We start from the raw sequence: 18,241 nt of genomic DNA, 5'->3' as shown, positions 1-18,241 counted from the left end.
CTCATGCCCAGACGTGGTAAACATGGCACACTAACACAGTAATACATTAGCTATAATACAGCCAAAAAACTCAAATAAAACCATTCTAAAAGCCTGTATCACAAACATTTAAAAAACGCCTAGGGGTATTTGCCCACTGTACCTCCATACCAAATTTCAGGACCTTAGGCCCTAAAATGAAGAAGCTGAATCCATTTAAAAAATGGCAGGAGGAGGAGGAGGAGAAGGAGGAGGAGAAGAAACATCAGAAAAAGCAATATGGTTTCACCACACCACTTCGTGGTGTGGTGAACCCATAACTATTAAATATCTCCATAGTCACAACAAATGTTAAAACAATAAATTGATATTGCTATACGTACATCAAGAGCCAAAAGATATTAATCATGGCTTTTCTCGAGCAAGCATGTGCAATATAGAGATGCATGGTTATAGTGCATGTGGCATGTGTAGCCCCCTGCATGGCACAACTTACAGGTGCAGGTCAGACCGTCGCCGGTGTACCCCAGCTGACAGCGACAGGTATAACTGTTTCCCAGCGGGATGCACTCGGCCCTCTCGTGGCACCGGTTTGACTGCTCACAAGCATTAGCGGCTGAATGAAGCATGCATGCATGCAGAGTTTAGCACATCCACCATGAATAAGTATGCACTATTTCTCCATATGGCATATCAGTTTAGGTGTATATGTCAGTATGAAGTGGTTACAATGATGTCACTGCAGCACATTCCATCACAGCAAAAGTACCCAAATACCCAGCCCTGATAACAAAACATGAAAGTATGTGACTTTCATATCTAAAAGTATTTCCTTACCACAGAACACTCTATAATCATACCATATGCCTTTATGATAAATTGATGAAGATAAGCATATGCAAAAAGTGCTTGTACAGTAAATGCTGAAATAAAATTTCATTTAGGAGCAGTGATTGTAAGACCCAAACGTACGACCAATCACACAAGAGATGGAAGTCTCACCTGAGCACGTCCTGCCATCTCCACGGTAACCAGCTTTGCACTCGCAGGTGTAGACTCCCTGCCCGCGGTCCACACAGACAGCATTCACGTCACAGATCGATGAGCCGCACACACCAGACTGTCTCGTCTCACTCGACAAAGTACCTCTGTCCGCTGCATGTTAAAATCATGTTAAAGTTAACAATTCTCAAGGTTTCTCACACATATCAAATTCTACATGAACATGTAGATAAGGCTTAAAAAATTAACATTACTATACACACTAAAAAAGACCTCCTTAGAAACAACAGGAAATGGCTTAATATGCTTCAAAATGTTGGAATATATCAGAAGATGTTTCCTTACAAAAACAGCCAAACCCATCGCCGATGAAGCCAGGCTTGCACTTGCAGGTGTAGGCAGACCCAATGGCTATGCAGTAAGCATTTTCATCACAGGTATTCTGTGCACAGGCATCATAAGGCTGAATCAACTCGGCTGTGAGAATAAAGAGCCAAGAAGTCAACTGATGTTAATATGCTGTGGTATCAGTTATGTCATGAAACATTTGCAAATACAAACTACCAAAGTGTAGAAATTTGGATGCAATTAGCTAGAAAGGTTAAACATTTCTTGCCCCAAAAATAACCCATTTGAAGAAATGGACCACAGTATATGTACCATACACAAATACAGTTACCCGCTAAACCAGTTAATCATATGGCCCAAAACATGTTGCAATGAAACATTAAACTGCAAGCAACTACAGATTAGGCTATTAAGGAGTGTATACTACAACAGAACTACAGATGGCTAAAAAGTGGGAAGCTACTTGTGTGCCTGCTTCAGTGAGAAGAAGCAGATCCGAGGCGTGTCCAGAAGTGATGAGAAGAAGCCCCATTAGAAGTCAGCGGGCATTACTGTCATATTCTCCAGCGTCAGAATGACCGTAATGCTCGCTGCTTTCCAACAGGCCGAAGATGGAGTCCAGGAGCAGCAGGGTGAATCGAGTAGAGTTCCACAAGACTAAAGGCAGGCTAAATATACTAGTACACACATTCTAGCAAGGACTGTAAACTTAATCTGTGTAAGAGACTGAAATACTAGGACTCTATGGGTAGAACTTTAAGGCTATATCTAACTAGACATTAAAAAATTCCAACTGTGTTATGGAAACATTACTGAAGCTTTGTTCCTACAGTACTCATCTGAGGTGAGTCATGAAGACAAGGCAATCCCCAATAATGGAACAAAAATTAGCAGCAGTTGTATTGCATACATGTATAAACATGCCAGCCTGATAAACAAAAGCTGCCTATAAGAGGCAAGGCTCCTGTGCTTGAGTGCTTTTAAGTTTGATACAAACATACACAAGTAACAGATTAGCTTCAGTCTACAGACTATCTATCGTTTATCTTCTTTATTATTTGTTAAGCTTGAAACATAAGTAAATACTTATAATGCAACTAACAGAAGTGCATCTTCAAAAGCAAAAAATCTAAGATCCCAATCATACAAATTTCACTGTGAGCAAAAAGACTACATCCTAAAAGGTAGGAAAAGTGACAGTAAATTGAAACTATTTCAGCACAGTTTGTACTCACGTGTACACTGTAGACCGTTTCCTTGGAAACCCTGGTTGCACCTGCAGGAGTACCTGTCCTGGTACGGGATGCACTGGGCATTGGGGTCGCACCTGTTCTGTTCACAGGGGTCAGTTGAGGTCCCCATGTCAACAGCTGTAGGACACAGGAGGGAACTTTTTTTAATGCTTAAGATTTGTGTTCTCATGTTATTATTCTGTCCAATCCACCAAAGATGGTCCTTTTCAATAGAATTCCCCCTGGAAAAAAATATTAACAAAGAGAAAATAGTGTCTAGCAATATTTCATTCCAACATTGGAGCTTCTTTTAAGTTTATAACTAAAAGTATCATCAGTAGGCATCTATCTCAACATTCCTCCTGAAAGTAAAAGTTACAACAAAGTAAGATGAAAATCTCTGTAGATCAAGCTGTAATTTCTCAAAAAGACACAGACCACAGACTGGTATCATCAGTGGCCTGATAAATATTTCTTCAATCAAAGCTGTCCAAAGTAGTAAAAAGCGAAAGCAACAAAAATCCTTACACAGCACGCATGTGCGTCCGTCCCCAGCATATCCAGGGCCACAGAGACACATAAAGTTGAAGGAGTCTATCTCTACACAGTCAGCAGCAGGGTGGCAGTCATGGTTTGTGCAGGGGCTGGCAGCTGGAAGCGAGGGAGGGGCAGGTTGCAAGGCAGCGTATGCAGATGGAAGGACTGAAGCAGGTGCATTAGCCAAGCTTAGGCAAGCTGCGTACTTGTAACACAAATGGCACAGACATGCAAATAAATTGCTGCAAATTGTATAAAACACACAAGTTTTATTATTACTTTCGATACATGCTTCTCATGCATTCCATAGAACTTTTATACAGAGCCTATTTTAGCACAAATGTCAATACTTATTTTGTTCATGCAAGTAAACAGATACTTCAACACTTGTTATTGATTTAGAAGCAGGCAGTATTTTGGTGAAACACGGTATCAGAAAGAGAACTGATACCACAAATTGCAGCACAAATGAGCAAATCAGTCTAATATGTACTTGAATTTGATGCGAAGAAAAACTTCTTCTTAGACTTATCACTGTAATCTCTATGTAGTTGAAATGACAATTTCAGCACCAACGTTTTTTGCAATGCTGAACCACAACAGCAGTACAATGTGCAAATCTGTATCTAGGAAAGAGGCAACCACTACACATTGTGTCGGGCATACCGTCACATCTGAATCCAGTTCCTGAATACCCTGGCATGCACCTGCACTCGTACTCATTGGCCACTCCTGCTATGCAATATGCATTAATGTCGCACATGTGATCCCCTGTGTGACAGGGGTTGACTGGAAGGGAAGCACTCTTGGTCATCTGAACAACTCTGTTGATGTCACACATGCTCTCCCCACTGTGACAGAGGGTGGCTGAAAGGAAGGTAATGTTGGTCAACTGAATCACTTCAGCAGCAGAACAGGCACTGGGATGTCCATTCCCAACCTAATATTTATCCTGACACTAGGGGTTAATCGTAACCATGTGTGTGGGTCAAACATGTTCTCTTCTTCGCAAGCTCCGAAGAGAAGCTCACTTCCTGTCTATGTACACGACACACAATATTAGGTAGTCGCCACCGTCACGAAGCCCGCACACAGACCGGCAGGGCTACGAATGGCGGACTGCGGGCTGCGGGGAGATAGGGAAGGAGGAGAGGGGAGAAGGGATGGAAGTAATTAAGAGAGGGGTAGGGGGTAATCGTGTACGCCGACAGGAAGTGGAATTTCTTGGTCCTCAGAAAAACCACAAGGGCCAAATGGTTATCAGTAATTTAGTAAATGAAGCTATAGATCATGTTGTGTTAGTGGACTGGTACTGATCCTCTTAGGATGTTACCTGGTACTAATTAGCTGGGTAATCACCCATGGAACCACATGCATCCATCTGGACACAGTTGCTACCACTTACACAGGGACCATTACAAGTTGCATATAAGGATCATTCCATTTTGAGCAGGGATGCAAAGGATGCCATTTTGTCACTATTTGGACATTTGACTTAAAAGACAATAAACTAAAGACTGTTAGAGTGAATTATCAATGAGCAAAATATTAGGATAGTTGTCGACTGGAATGTCACAGTGGGACAATCTAGAACAAATACTTACATCTGCAGTTGTAGCCAGTTCCAGTGAAGCCAGGCTGACACATGCAGGTGTAGTCCTGCTTACAGGGACAGTCGCTGGGTACAGGGTTGGGGATGCAAACAGCGTTCATGTCACACCTGTTCCCCAGACAGGGATTCTGGAGCTGGCTGGCAGGGCTCATGGAGTCAATCTTCATCAAATCTAAAAGCAAGTAATTGAAAACAGGTTGTGAAAACCTTGATCTCAAGTCCAAAATTTCTATTTTTATCAACAGTCCTATCTAGTAGCCCAACTGACCCAAATACCCTTGTCAAGATATATCTTGTGTTATCTTCGAGTTGATTAACCAGCTAGTCAATTGCAGCCACCCTTATCAGCTCAACCTACAATTTGTACCATTCCTGCAAAGTGCGTAAATATGTATTTGTGGCACACTGTAAAATCAGCTGTGATACCTGGGTTATCAAATATTATGTTATGTTGTTATATCATCAATGAATACAGCAATAAATAATCAACACTTGGTTACATCTTGAACTTGACATGCAGTAGAAGTATTATCCGAGGTCTGGTATTTGAAAGGACCTCTCACCATCATCACACATCATATTAAGAGCTGAAGACTACACTAAAGCTACACAAATCTAACTCCTTGGTTCCAGGAATCCATTTTTTATTTAAATAATGTGTGACAGAAAAAGGTCTCAACATTTTCTCAATTTCTTCCATTTGTATTAAACTTTTCCCTGCAAAGATTCGGGAACCACGATGTTAGATTGTTGTGGCCCACTTCCTCCTATCTACCCCAGGTCAATAAGAACCTGTGTAGCGGAGCTGTCGTTTCACCCGCGAGGGGGGACTGACATCGCAGTCGCAGAACAGGGGGTCTGTTCTTCCCGCATCTGGAAAGGGCAGGCAGTGTTACTGGGATAACAAGTCCTTGGTTTCACAACACATCTTCTTACCATTTCCAGGGCGTGCATACTGTGCAGTTACACTTACATAACAGCATACTCCTTTGATTTGGCAGACCATCTTAACCTGACATGCAGCATCGCTGGTAAGGAAGTGACATTAGGAAGTTTTCCATTAAATTCTGCATACCATGCATCACAATTCAACATTGGTGATAGGAGATCACACGTGCTGTCCACAAATTGAAGTGTGCATGCTTTAGGGTTAGAATTCTAAAATAAAAAAATCTGAATGACAGCTTTATTTTATCCAAGTACATGTAAAGTAACAAGTGTGGCACACCAACCTCTCTTTGATCTCCTTGTCTTATTCTTGTTTTTCTTTGTCATGTTGACACCCTTCCAGACGACAGACTGCTTGGGGCGGCACTTGCCGGCCAGCTCAACAAACCCAGGCTTGCACTTGCAGATGAGCGATGCTTCACTGCTGTCAGGGTTGTACCGTCCAACGCAGACTGCGTGTCTGCCACAGCTGGTCTTGTTACAGGGGTTGGGGTAGTCTTCAAATGGAGATGACAAGTGTCAGTGCTTTAACAATACTATTATCTCTAAGACTATGCCCTATTGCACCTACTAGTACTGAGAAAAGAACTAAAGCAACTATAATGAGATCATTAAACATTAGAGCAAACTTTTTCACTTCATCAAAATACAGACAAGAAGGAACGATATGTCGAAAAATAGAATTTACAAATTAAAGATCAGACATGCAATAGCGTTAAGCAGGAAGATTGAGTATGGGTATGGATTAAAGCTATCTTCCATTGAAGTCTTACATGACTTTGCAATGCCTAAAGCATAGATAGTGCTGACTTTACCTATAACACAGCGGTCGCCCTTCTGTCTGTATCCTGGCAGGCACTTACACTCGTACCTCAGACCTGCCCTCTTAACACACAGGGAGGTCTCCTCATCGCAACCATGAGACCCCTCCACACACGGGTGCTCAAACTTAAACTCTGGGGAGGAACCAACTTGACACATGGAGCAACAACAACAACAATAACAACAACAAGCATCAGTTTGCAAGCATCATCACCAGATCAGGTCACATGCTTGGAAATGTGGGTAGATGAACCAACCACCATATCACCCGCCATAGCTTACCGCCATGCAAGAGAGAGAGGACATGCGATCGGAGGGGGTAAACATTAAAATAGGCAGATAGTGAACACAACAGAACTTTCCCACGATCTATGCAGAGCTCAAGTGCAACAGACAGATTACATGCAGCACTACTAGTTTTGACACACATTACCGTAGAAAGAAGGGTTTTAATTACAATGTACATGTAGTATGTTTTTAATGAAACACTCACAACAAATTAAAAGAAGACCTAAGGGTAAATAAATCAAAAACTTTGAAACAGGAATAGTATACTTAAACATTTTAAGAAAATAGAATCTGTAGAGCCAGTTAGCATACAAACATGCAGAAAGAAGGGAGGAAACATACACACAAACATGTGATCACATGCCCTCCCTTTCCAGCCATGGCCAGAATCTTATCATAAAGCATATAAGGCAATAAGCTTAGCAAGCCTTTTACCTGTGACCCATGACCTACCTACACACGTGCGGCCGTCACCAGTGAAACCTGGGTTGCACTCACACCTGTACCGGCCTGCACCCAGCGGGATACAGCGAGCACGTTCAATGGAGTCACAGTCATTGGTTCCATCGTAGCATGGGTTTTGCGACGGCTGGGGGGAAAGTGCTGGAAAACAAAGTTCTCATAGTTACTTTCTCAATTCCAAATATTTATAACTTGTGTTTCAGGTCTAGACAAATCAGGATTTACACACATACATTTGCATTGACCTCCCATCAGAGATAAGGACCCCTTTTCATGTCACATAAAAGCTTCCCTGCTGTTTCCCTTGTAACATTTAATTTCTCTTACAGACATTGTAACTAAACTCTAGAGAAAATAGCATGAAAATAGTACATTGTATTAACTTACGAGTGCAGGAAGAGAAGCCATCCCCTTCATAGCCAGGAGGGCAAACACACCGGAAAGTTCCAATCTCGTTGATACAGTTGGCATTGGGAGCACAAGGCGGTGTTCCACTATTGCACTCATCGATATCTAAAAATAACATCGAAAATGAGAAGAAAATAGATCGTTGTTAATGACAAGAAGTGTAATGTAGTGTCACTTGACCAAATATTGTTTTTGATGAGCCAGTTATCTAAAAAGTTTCATTTCCAATAAATCAAATCAAATCAAAGTTCAATCAAGGGTGAGGGGTGTTTTACCTTGACAGTTGCGCCCGTCTCCGGTGTAGCCTCCCACACACTCACAGGTGTACTGCTGCCCCTCCAGGGCCACACAGCGAGCACGGGAATGGCAGTCATGCTGACCAGTCTGACAGGGGTTCAGCACAGGGGCAACAGGAGGGCCTGGGTCATGTGAGAGGATAGATATGATCCAATTTTAGTATTTTGGCACCGCATAACAATATGCAAACTTTTAAATAAGTACGGTGAACAGTAAACCATGGGTGATTATGGCTGTCATGCTGAATTTTTTTCATAAAAAGATTATGCAAATCGGCCAGGTTTTAGAGGGACTTTTACCAACTTGAACAACTGCTTCTAAAACACTTGAACAACTGCTTCTAAAACATCCCATGTATTTCCTCAGGCTTTTGAGGAGGTATGAAACCACAAAATGCTACCAACCTGCCATGGGGGACACCTTGGTGGTCATGGCGTATCTCACAATCTCCTCCTTGTTGTCGAAGAACACAAAGTTGCGCGACACGTCCACACGGAGAGAATCAGTGACCAGACCCTCGGCTGGCAGGTTGCAGCCTGCCTCATCATATTCAATAGTCTGATCCCAGGTGTAGTTATAGATGCGGTTGCCAACGGTGTAGCCACGGGAGGCAATAGACTTGATCAGACCTGCAGCAAGGTTTTTGTTTGCGTCAGTTAAGTATACTTCCTAACATTCTGCAACAAACACTGCAGTGTATTTTGACCCTACCCAGAGATATGATGAGAAAAGATCATTTTTAGAAAAAGATCATTTGTATCACAGCTAACCTCCACCAGAAAGACAAGAAAAAGGAGCAAAACATCAAGGCTGATTTACCGGGAGCAGTTTTCTGGTATATCTCTTGGTATTCTCCAACCACGACCTTGTCAGCAGCAGCGATGGGGGGCAGCTCTCCGCTCAGCTTGGTCGTCATGGTGAGGTAACCAAAGTCATCCACGCCCTGGAAGTCCTGCTCCACCTGGAACACCTGGTTGCCGGGGCGGAAGGTCACCACAGCCGTGCGCTTGAACACTCCACCTGAGGGACCATACCCAGGTTAACCTGTTTTCTTTCCATCTGCTGACATATCTACAAGTCAATTGCTCTCTCTAATTTTGGATATCTACTGATTGTTTCTTATCATTTAGTCTTTCTAGTCTTGATTTATGTTACTAATCATATGCCTAACCTAACATCCTTTTTTGTAAATAGATTTCTGGGGGGAAAGAATGAATATGTAAAATGCCAAGTGTAGCAAATAACAGTACCCTGAAAATAAATCTGATATCTCCTCATCACACAAACAGCCCAATCCACCCCTCACCCGTCAGTGTGTATCCGTTGACAGCATTGGCCTGGGGGAGACCAAACAGCCATCCGATGATGCCACCAATGGTGGACAGAGGCTGCATGGCGTAGCCAACGTTCTCCTCAATCCTGCTCATCGCCGTGTAGGCACGTCCGTCATTTACCACCACATAGGAATGGAGGTCAATGTCCCGGAGGTCGACCTCATCTTTTCCTGACAGACGCACAGTTCCCTCCACCTTGCCATTCACCCTTTGGGGGGTTCCTATTGGATCAGCAGAAACAGTTATGCAACAGAACATACTGGAAATCTTGTAATATTTGTTTCACACCATCATATCAACAAACAGGCACTGGCATTTCCATTGTGTGGCTACAACTGTTTCAACCACAAACTTTCACCATTTAAGACTTTCACCATTTAACAAAATTTATGCGGCACAAACTTGAATGAATTTACAGTTGCACCTTCAGTAGACAAACAAAGTTATTCAGGTGTTGCATGCAACTGCGATGCATGCATTAGCAATAAAAGCTGAGTACTTTATACTCTAAAAGGTTTTGAGGTGTATTCCTCTGAATGTGTAACAATACATGCATTTTTTTTACAACAATATAAATGTAAGTATCAGAATACTCTACTGTGAAAACATCCGTATGTAATGCACCATTGTGTGATGTTAAGTTACTCAATGTGGTTAAACATATCATCTGGTGGCATGGATCATGTCATGTGCTTCAATTTTGATGGAGCTGCTGCAAATAATAATGAACGTTATTGTGGAGTTGTGGAAGTGAAAATGTGAGTAGTTGTGAGCAGATGATATTGAAATAACAGTAAGTTGTCAGGAAAACAGCAAATAAACTTCTAGCTTGTAATCTATCAATCTTGAAACTAAAAGGATTACTAGTACTATTACTAAAACAAGATAACTACTGATACTACACAACGAAATGAACATTTCTTTGGTTAAAAACAGGTTGTTGAAGGTGGTTGACATTAGTTGCCATGGTTAACACGGTTAGCAACAGCAGACACCTACATGGCAGCTACGTCTACAGCAAGATTCTCGGATGATCTGGGGACAACTTACCCACATTATTGCTGTCACTACCACCTGTATTCATAGGACAGAGAAATTTTCTAGGGTCATCATGTAACAAGTGATCATCCCTTGCCTGTCCCCCAATGGAACAGAGAAGAGGCATCACGTGGGCGAGAGCAGTTGCTCAGGCAGATAAATATTCAGATAAATATGCTCCTGTCCCTGTCAACACATATGTCTGTTACTAACCATCACCTTCTGTGGTTTGGATTTTGTCTTGGCTTTCAGCTGTGTGTTTAGCTCTTTGTCATTTGTCAGGAGCCAGAACAGCTGGTTGAATGTGAGGCTATTTTGTCTGATGGCTAGAAATGTTGTGTCTGATGAAGCAGTCTTCCTTTTTACTAGCATACAGCCTGGCACACAGTGCCATTCTAGGTGCAATCCTTCTTTGCCATTTTCAAATAAAACACTATAGTGACTTCACAAGAAGGTAAAGGACTGTAGAAGAGAACTAAATATTTTGTCTAGGATGGCAAAGGAATTAACCTGGGGACCAAAAGCAGGATAGCATAAAGCCTAACATGCAGTCATTTTGGGCTGTCCATGTCTACTTCCTATTCTTAAGAACAAAGAAGTAATAACAGCAGGCAAAAGAGCCTGTTACCAGGCCTGTAGCAGAACAGAGGTGCACAAAGCACATGAGGGATGCACTGGAGGATAGGGTCAACATAGTAACATGCAGGAATTCAAAGAAGGCAGACATCAGGTACAATATTTAAAACACAACTGAAAGATGTTCTTTTATTTGATGCTGTATATCCAGTAACATGCTGAAATGAAATGGAAGGTTTCTTCCAAAAGGTGCAGCTTAGAATTCCATTAGGAAAGTTACCAAATATTCAATGGTTTTCAAACTGATGGTCGTTTTTATTCCCTCTAATTGAGAATTGAAAAAGACTTTTTAAGAGACAACAGACAAAATATTGACAGCTGTAATCTCTCACCTGCAGGAAGACAGTTGATGCCGTTGCCATAGTAACCCTCCTGACAGCGACAGCAGCTGATTGGACCCTGTCTGGAACAGCGGGCGTTCTGGTGGCAGGAGTCACAGCCAGAAGACTGACCTTGGCCTTCCAGGTTAAAAAAGGTCACTGAACAAAATACATGCCTGGTATTATACCATACCAACATAGCAGATGGATTTGTTCTCTTAGAATCACAATACAACATTAGATATTGTGTGTGAGTTAGTGGATTGGGATATCAACCTGTCATCCTCCAAACCCATCCAGCAGTTATCTATCAAATCTCGTGATTGCAACATCTTCAGTGGTTCATTATGTCCATCCCAATATCCTGTTATCAAGGCTAACGCAGGGCAGATGGCAGGGCAGATGACGTGAGCCTACAAAATTTTTAGTATTTACCGGCATTTTGAAGCTAGTAACAAGTCGTTAACAACCATAGGTTGCTATTCAAGGTCAGACTCAAAACGTCTGCCATGACAGTCTCCAGGGTCTGTCTGCCTGATGACCTTTCATCCACTTTGCAACCCCTGGCAGCCAACCAAAGAACACCACTATCTTAGTATCTACCAGAACTTCAGCTGCAGGACTAGGTCAGTGGCCCAGATGCCAACTTCAACTATCATTCACCGACATGTAGTTGAAACCATCTGCTCTGGATCCACATTGCAAAACACAAACACCTTACACAATAGAGCAGTGGCTGTAGGAATCAAAAGTCCCTTGACTAGCTCTGGGCTCTATCCAATTAGCATTTTCAGTCACTACCGAGGTCATACTGAGTGGCAAGCTAGCACTTGTAACTGCCTATCAATGTAGGTGGAGTATACGATTCGCTTCAACCATGAAACTTCCATGCAATCCAAGCCAGGTGGACTTTTTAGAAAAAGGTGGCATCACAATGTTGAAATTTACAGATTGATTGGCATGAAAAATTAATACAATTTCTGTCAAACAACAAATCAAGCCTTCCCCAGAATGCACTACAGGTTACAATAATTTTATCAGTTGCCACCCACAACAAGGAACTGTTAAAAATGATCCTTTTTTGACCCGAAATCTTCCAACATCTCAAGTCACAGTTTGAGGCAACCCTGTCTTATCTAAATGTATCTTCCTGACTTGACGGATATGATTCTCCATTAGTCTATTACCTTGGAATGGGTCTTGATTGCTGGGGGTTTCGTCTCTGTTGAACTGACCAGTCCTGTCCACCGGTGCAGGTGCCACCTCCACAAGGGGCTCCCTGTTCCTGTTGAAGCTTGTCGAGCGATCGCTGTCCACAATGGGAGACTCCAGCTTGGGTTGGGCAGGGATGATGTTTTGGAATCCAGCAAAGGCTCCAATCTGGAAGAGCCAGGCTCCTCCTGTGTTCATGTTGGACCAGCTGCAGTTAAAGGGGGAGGTAAGGGAAGTTCCCTTATGTAAGCCCATTCAGGGTATCAAGTGTGGATACAACTTGGCCTTATTATCAACCACACAATGTCAAATCCTGTGGTTCCACTTGCGGCTCTTTTGTTTTCAATGAAGGTATAGGATTGGACGAAAACTGCATATTTGACTTAATTTGACCATGCCACCTAAGCTTTATGGTTCTTGGACCTATTTTTAGGATAGTAGGTCAAAGATCATGCAGAGCTATGTAAAAGTATTCTCTTGCAAAATAAAACATACAAACTTATGATCTACTATTACTAGAGAGAAACACTGATGAACACCAGCCAACCGAACCATGAGAAACAAAGAACTGACTAGTCCTGGCCTATCAAACATACTTGACATTGCAAGAGGAAGGAACAGTCCCACAGGTCACGCCATGTCACAGACCCACAGTGACCTACAACATCTTGAGGGCCTCTGTGCTAATATTGACTTGAAGCAGTTCCAACCTTACAGTTTAATCTTACATGTCCTGTGCAATCATCCTGAAAACTTTCTCTGATAGAAGAAGTAGAAGGGAGAGATCATGTTTGCCACTTCTGAAATAGGGGGATAAAGCGGCACAAAAAATATATGGGAGGTCTCTGGGCATTTTTGTTGTGTGAAATGAAAAACACAGATAAGGGGTTTAAAACTTATTTCCTGACTATGTCACCCTATGCAGTAGTCTTCACCTAAATATAGATGGCAATCATGCTTGCAGCAAATCAAAATAAATACCAAATCCAGCAAAAATTGGCTCTGTGTAACAACATAGTGTTTGTCTGGTACAAGGCCAACACCTAACCATTGCATGTCTAGAGAGGGTTGGGAAGCAAGAGCAAAACCAGACACACATGTCCCTGAGACCCCTTGGCATTTTTAGGCCACATAAGGATGAAGTGGTTTACCCATTGACGTTCTTCACAGCATCGGTGCCGGATGCAGGAACCAAATAGAACCGCTCCCCATCGCCTGCATTGAAACCAACCTGCAAAACATCACAATATCAATTGGATGAAACATTTTTATCAGTCGATTTCCCCTTCTAATATAAATCTTTTACACACAAGTTAAAATCACAAGTGCTGCCAGGAGTAGCCAAGACCTTAAACTCTGACATCCTCTTAATTAGAAATCTTCCAAACATCTGCAAGTACTAAATTGATAAGACTTTTCAGCAGCAGATAGTGCCAGCAGGCTACAGGCCACATACCTCTTCACTACAGTATGGAGCCATGCCAGCATTAAAATCTCCTTTACTTTTACGTTAACTTAGGATTCAATCGTTAGGATATGGCTGATTTGACTTTAATATATCATTTCTTGTATTTCATATATCTGTCACACATTAATTTTTACTGGATGTTTGGCTATTCAAGATTTACAACATGAGCGAACAAGGTACCAAAAGCTTGAAGATTATGGAAAATATTCTTGAAAAGTTACATGCCCTGATCCCAACTTAGAATGGCTAAAGGAATCCCGTCTATTCTGACTGAGGACATCAGCTAAATAATCTTGAAGTACATGTAGTTGGAACTGGATGAAAACTGAGGCAGAACGATTACTTCTACTGCCGCAGACCCACTTTCTAAAGCATAGACACATTGTTCTACATTCAAACTAAAAGAACAAACAAGAAAGCAAACCTGGGCTGGCAGTTCTCCAGCAGACCGCCTGCCTGGGCGTTGGATGGTTCTCCACCACTGGATACCGTCCGCCTCGTAATGGAAGAACACAAATGATTCTCTCTCTCCATCAGTGGCAATCACAGCTTGGAAAGTGTTCCTCTGGGGAGAAAACAAGAAGAAGACACTTTAGTTCATTGAAACATTACAGCACTTGCTCTTTCCACTAAAGAACATGGCTAAAAAAGCTGTAACAACTGTTTTATATAACATGTGTCTAAATGTAACTACATTAAATTTAAATCCAAATGAAAGATATACAATTTGAGAGTTAACAAATGCTCCTTATTCATATTAAGGAAAGGCTTTCTTCATCATGCTGTTAACCCGTCTGTGAAGTCTTGCACCTCCCACTTGAGGTAAGTACAAGTTTGATACCTTGTCATCTCCATCGGGGTAGTATCCAACATCCACCCAGGTAACGATGAACAGTGCATTTGCTGTGAAGCCGGAGGACTGGTCAGGGAAGTACTCCCGGATAGCAGTTGATGCCTGGCCCAACAGTCGCTGATCAGTCGTCTCTCGGTAGAAAACTTGTCCTGCAGCTTCAGTGTCCACATCGGTGGAGAAGACAGAGATGACGGACACGTCCAGTGGGAAGCGCTCAGTGATGTATTCTGACACGGCTTTGCCAAAAGAGATGATACCATTCGTGCTCACCTGCAAAAAATGTTTTCGTCAAAACATGAAGATAAAAAGAACAAGCACCTTTCTTAATCTTACAATCAAAAGCAACAAGGAATTCAGGTCTTCCCTACAATTTAAGCCCTTGTTCTTTTGGCCAAGGCCTAAAAAACAGCAGTCTGATTTAAGGTATCTTTTTCTCAAATCAATCAACAAAATGATGATAAAAAAAGACTGTCCTTATTGATGCATCATGTCTACATGCCTGTGCAATTATTCATGTGCTTATTCTTCAAATTCTCTTTCTTTCATTTCCTTAGCCAAGTCTTAAAAACAGCATAATGCCAAAAACAGTTTCCTGCAATATCTGGCTTCTTAATCAGTAATCTATACATAAAACAGAATTTACCAAACAGCTGAGTAGACAAAATGCCTGACTGCAGGGTAGATGAACATAATTCCACACAGGAAGTGAAGCAAGGAAAGATACATGAAGTAACAAAATGTAAAAATTATTAATGGAATGAGGACTATAATCATAAAGTAGGTTGTCTTGGGAACCAAGGGTTCTAAAATCACAGTCAGACATTTTTGACAGCATTTGATTAGTTGTGTATTTACAAGACTCTTCAATTTCTGTAATCTTTACACTGTTGGGTAACTGTAACAGGTCTAACAACTGACCAGTCAACCTAAACACTTCTTAACTTACACATCTATCAGTACTGAATCAACTTACAAGGTAAACCTCCTAAATTCCTCTGCTGTCAAGCAAGGAAACTTCAACATTGAATTATCTCCTTGCCAACTACTTAGACCATGGAGGTAAAAGAGGAAGTTCTCTCTTTTACCTCCATGCTTAGACATAATTCCCTATGCTATGGAGTTGTGTTGTAACAGACACTATAATTATCTTGACAATAGAGTTATCTGTGAATACCATTACCACCCAACAAGGACTGTATATAATGTCCTTGCACCCAATAAACAAACCCCCACAAGAGTGAACACTTCACACAACACACACAGTGCTGGTGAAATGCATGTCAGCAGGGTTACAAACAGATAGCACCCCTGGCTGTGATAGACATAGGACAAAAAACTTGAGAAGAGTCAAAGGAGTAAAGATGGAAATTCTAGAAGCCACGGAAGACCCTTCCCCTGACAAGACAGAACAGGTGTAGCTCAAGACAAACAAGCCCTTTTAACCAATTCTCCCTTCTTCTTCCTCTTGACAGCCATTGTCAGCAGAAAAAGGTCCAATTTGTGAGCTGAATAGATTTGTTTATGTATGTAGATTGTCCAACTGTTTAGGGTAACAATCCCCATAAGAATTCCCACTGCCTGCTTTGTTTACCTTTCCTATGGAAATTCCCTTATTCAAAGTCTCTGAGACATTGTTTTGGAATCTGAACCCAAACAAATAACAGAGAAATTTTCACAACAAAGGGAACCTAACATCTCCAATTACCCATTTAAAAGGACAAAAAGATCACAACTGAGCCCCATTAATCAGTGGTCCCCAGTGTTGTGACCTTGAGGTCCTGGGTGAAACCACCCCAAGTCAAGGGCTGGCTTATACCTAACACAGGAACAGACCACAACTATGCCTTCTGCATGCTTCCATAATCTGGGAGAAACTCTAGTCATCAAAGTCTGCATTTTCCCTGTCTATGAACTTGTTCAAGTTAGAGGTTGGGAGACTCAGACCTTTCTCTACTTTGATAAGGAGCATCAAATAAATTAAAGTTATGTGCAATAAAATTAAGTTACATGATACATAAAGTAATTCTGAGTACCAATCATGCATACATCCTGCAGGGGTTTTTCTGAACAGGGGAACAAGGGCGCTGCGCCCTCATGTAACAAGCTAGCGCCCTCATATCAATTTTCAGATTGAAGCCTAAGTCTTTTTCAAAATCATCTTTTTCCAATAAAAACACAAAAACAACACTACATAACAATGTATTGTAGCATTACAAACTACGTTACTGTCATAAAAATTTCAAAATCTTACCACAAACATGAAAGTTTAGCTCTTGTAGTAAAAGTTTGAATGGAATAAACAATGTTCATTGAGAAGTTGCTCAAAGAAATGTAGCTTCCTCCTTCATTTGCATACTGTAGAACAGGCTCTGAAGTGAAACATGAGACCTGAGTTTGTAGCAGCTTGGATTGCAACTTTGCCATGGGAAAGGTTTGAGCTTGTGGCAAACCCAATGTTGTCATCTGGAGATACTAGTAACATTGATCACTAATTGTGTAAAAGTATATAAAGGGTGATTTGCAGATTGTGTGTACTGTTGATTGTACTTAATATACTGTATTTCATAGGGAAATATGCAATGCATGAATAGAAATTTGGAAAAGACATTGGAAAAAATAACCTTGAGTCTATCTATCCTTCTCCTATGGTTTTTACATACATATAGTACTACTGGAAATGTCTATTGAGCATTATATCTAGCATATATATTGTAAATCTGTCTGCCATGCTGTTTGTTTTCAAAGAAACATACAATGAAAGAGTTCAAATTTCCGTCCTCAAGTAGACTCAAAATGTCCCATTTAAACTTCAAATTTTCAAAGGCTTCACATGGCGGAAGGGGGGATACCCCCCTTCCGCACCAACCCCCCTCGGTCGCTTCCCTCCCTCGCCGTGCTCCCTCATGCCAAATTTTTCTAGAAAAACCCCTGTCCTGGGTACAAAATTACCAATTTAGAGTTAGACTTTAGACAAAGTAATCTTCAATTATTTATATCGTCAATAAAACAATCACACTGTCTGTTACAAGGAGCTTGAATATTCAAACACTTTCAATTCAAGAAGCTGGAAGACAAACAAAAACTTCTCCCATTTCCTCTAGTAACAGGCAAGATAGCCATAGCCTGGTATCCATCCGTTTCCAGGAGTACACTGGTGTGGTGGTCGACTATTGGGTAACTGTTAGGGAGCAGACACAAGCTGGAAAGGGAAGGATACCAGGCTAAGATAACCAGACTATGGCACAGGAAGTATCCTAACCAGGGCTGGAAGCAAAGATAAACAAGCCAGCACAGATTAAAAGACAGATACAAAGGAGGTGATGACAGCATCCTTGCAGAACCAGGAGTCCTCAAGAACTTTTCAGACCTTATGCAACAAGTACCAAGTCACTAGCTGAATGCTATTTGCAGTTCCATCTTTGAAGTCAGTCATCATGTCAAGTAC

At 41.6% G+C, this 18,241-nt stretch overlaps 1 protein-coding gene across 26 annotated transcripts in view; it reads right to left on the bottom strand.

Moving 5' to 3' along the window:
* The window catches only part of LOC109470172 (nidogen-1-like), a 54,035-nt gene that overhangs the window by 26,071 nt on the left and 9,723 nt on the right, over positions 1 to 18,241 (bottom strand). For 20 of the 26 annotated variants that reach the window (XM_019768960.1, XM_019768967.1, XM_019768969.1 and 17 more), the window contains exons 2-22: positions 14,785 to 15,066; positions 14,368 to 14,508; positions 13,627 to 13,706; positions 12,451 to 12,683; positions 11,276 to 11,422; positions 10,320 to 10,343; positions 9,242 to 9,490; positions 8,755 to 8,955; positions 8,340 to 8,564; positions 7,914 to 8,057; positions 7,618 to 7,743; positions 7,222 to 7,371; positions 6,474 to 6,614; positions 5,943 to 6,155; positions 5,503 to 5,583; positions 4,703 to 4,882; positions 3,765 to 3,965; positions 3,090 to 3,212; positions 2,565 to 2,699; positions 1,327 to 1,458; positions 982 to 1,134 (exon numbers count right to left, since the gene is read on the bottom strand). In XM_019768960.1, coding sequence (XP_019624519.1) covers positions 982 to 1,134; positions 1,327 to 1,458; positions 2,565 to 2,699; positions 3,090 to 3,212; positions 3,765 to 3,965; positions 4,703 to 4,882; positions 5,503 to 5,583; positions 5,943 to 6,155; positions 6,474 to 6,614; positions 7,222 to 7,371; positions 7,618 to 7,743; positions 7,914 to 8,057; positions 8,340 to 8,564; positions 8,755 to 8,955; positions 9,242 to 9,490; positions 10,320 to 10,343; positions 11,276 to 11,422; positions 12,451 to 12,683; positions 13,627 to 13,706; positions 14,368 to 14,508; positions 14,785 to 15,066 — 3,361 coding nt within the window. The remainder of the gene's footprint in view (positions 1 to 981; positions 1,135 to 1,326; positions 1,459 to 2,564; positions 2,700 to 3,089; positions 3,213 to 3,764; positions 3,966 to 4,702; positions 4,883 to 5,502; positions 5,584 to 5,942; positions 6,156 to 6,473; positions 6,615 to 7,221; positions 7,372 to 7,617; positions 7,744 to 7,913; positions 8,058 to 8,339; positions 8,565 to 8,754; positions 8,956 to 9,241; positions 9,491 to 10,319; positions 10,344 to 11,275; positions 11,423 to 12,450; positions 12,684 to 13,626; positions 13,707 to 14,367; positions 14,509 to 14,784; positions 15,067 to 18,241) is intronic. The other 6 variants (XM_019768955.1, XM_019768957.1, XM_019768956.1 and 3 more) reach the window with 6 other exon arrangements.

Source organism: Branchiostoma belcheri, unplaced genomic scaffold (genome assembly GCF_001625305.1).
Source record: "Branchiostoma belcheri isolate BF01 breed outbred unplaced genomic scaffold, Haploidv18h27 scaffold22, whole genome shotgun sequence".
NCBI lineage: Eukaryota > Metazoa > Chordata > Leptocardii > Amphioxiformes > Branchiostomatidae > Branchiostoma > Branchiostoma belcheri.
The sequence above is the reverse complement of the archived record's forward strand: the minus strand, read 5'-3'. Positions and strand labels throughout refer to the sequence as shown.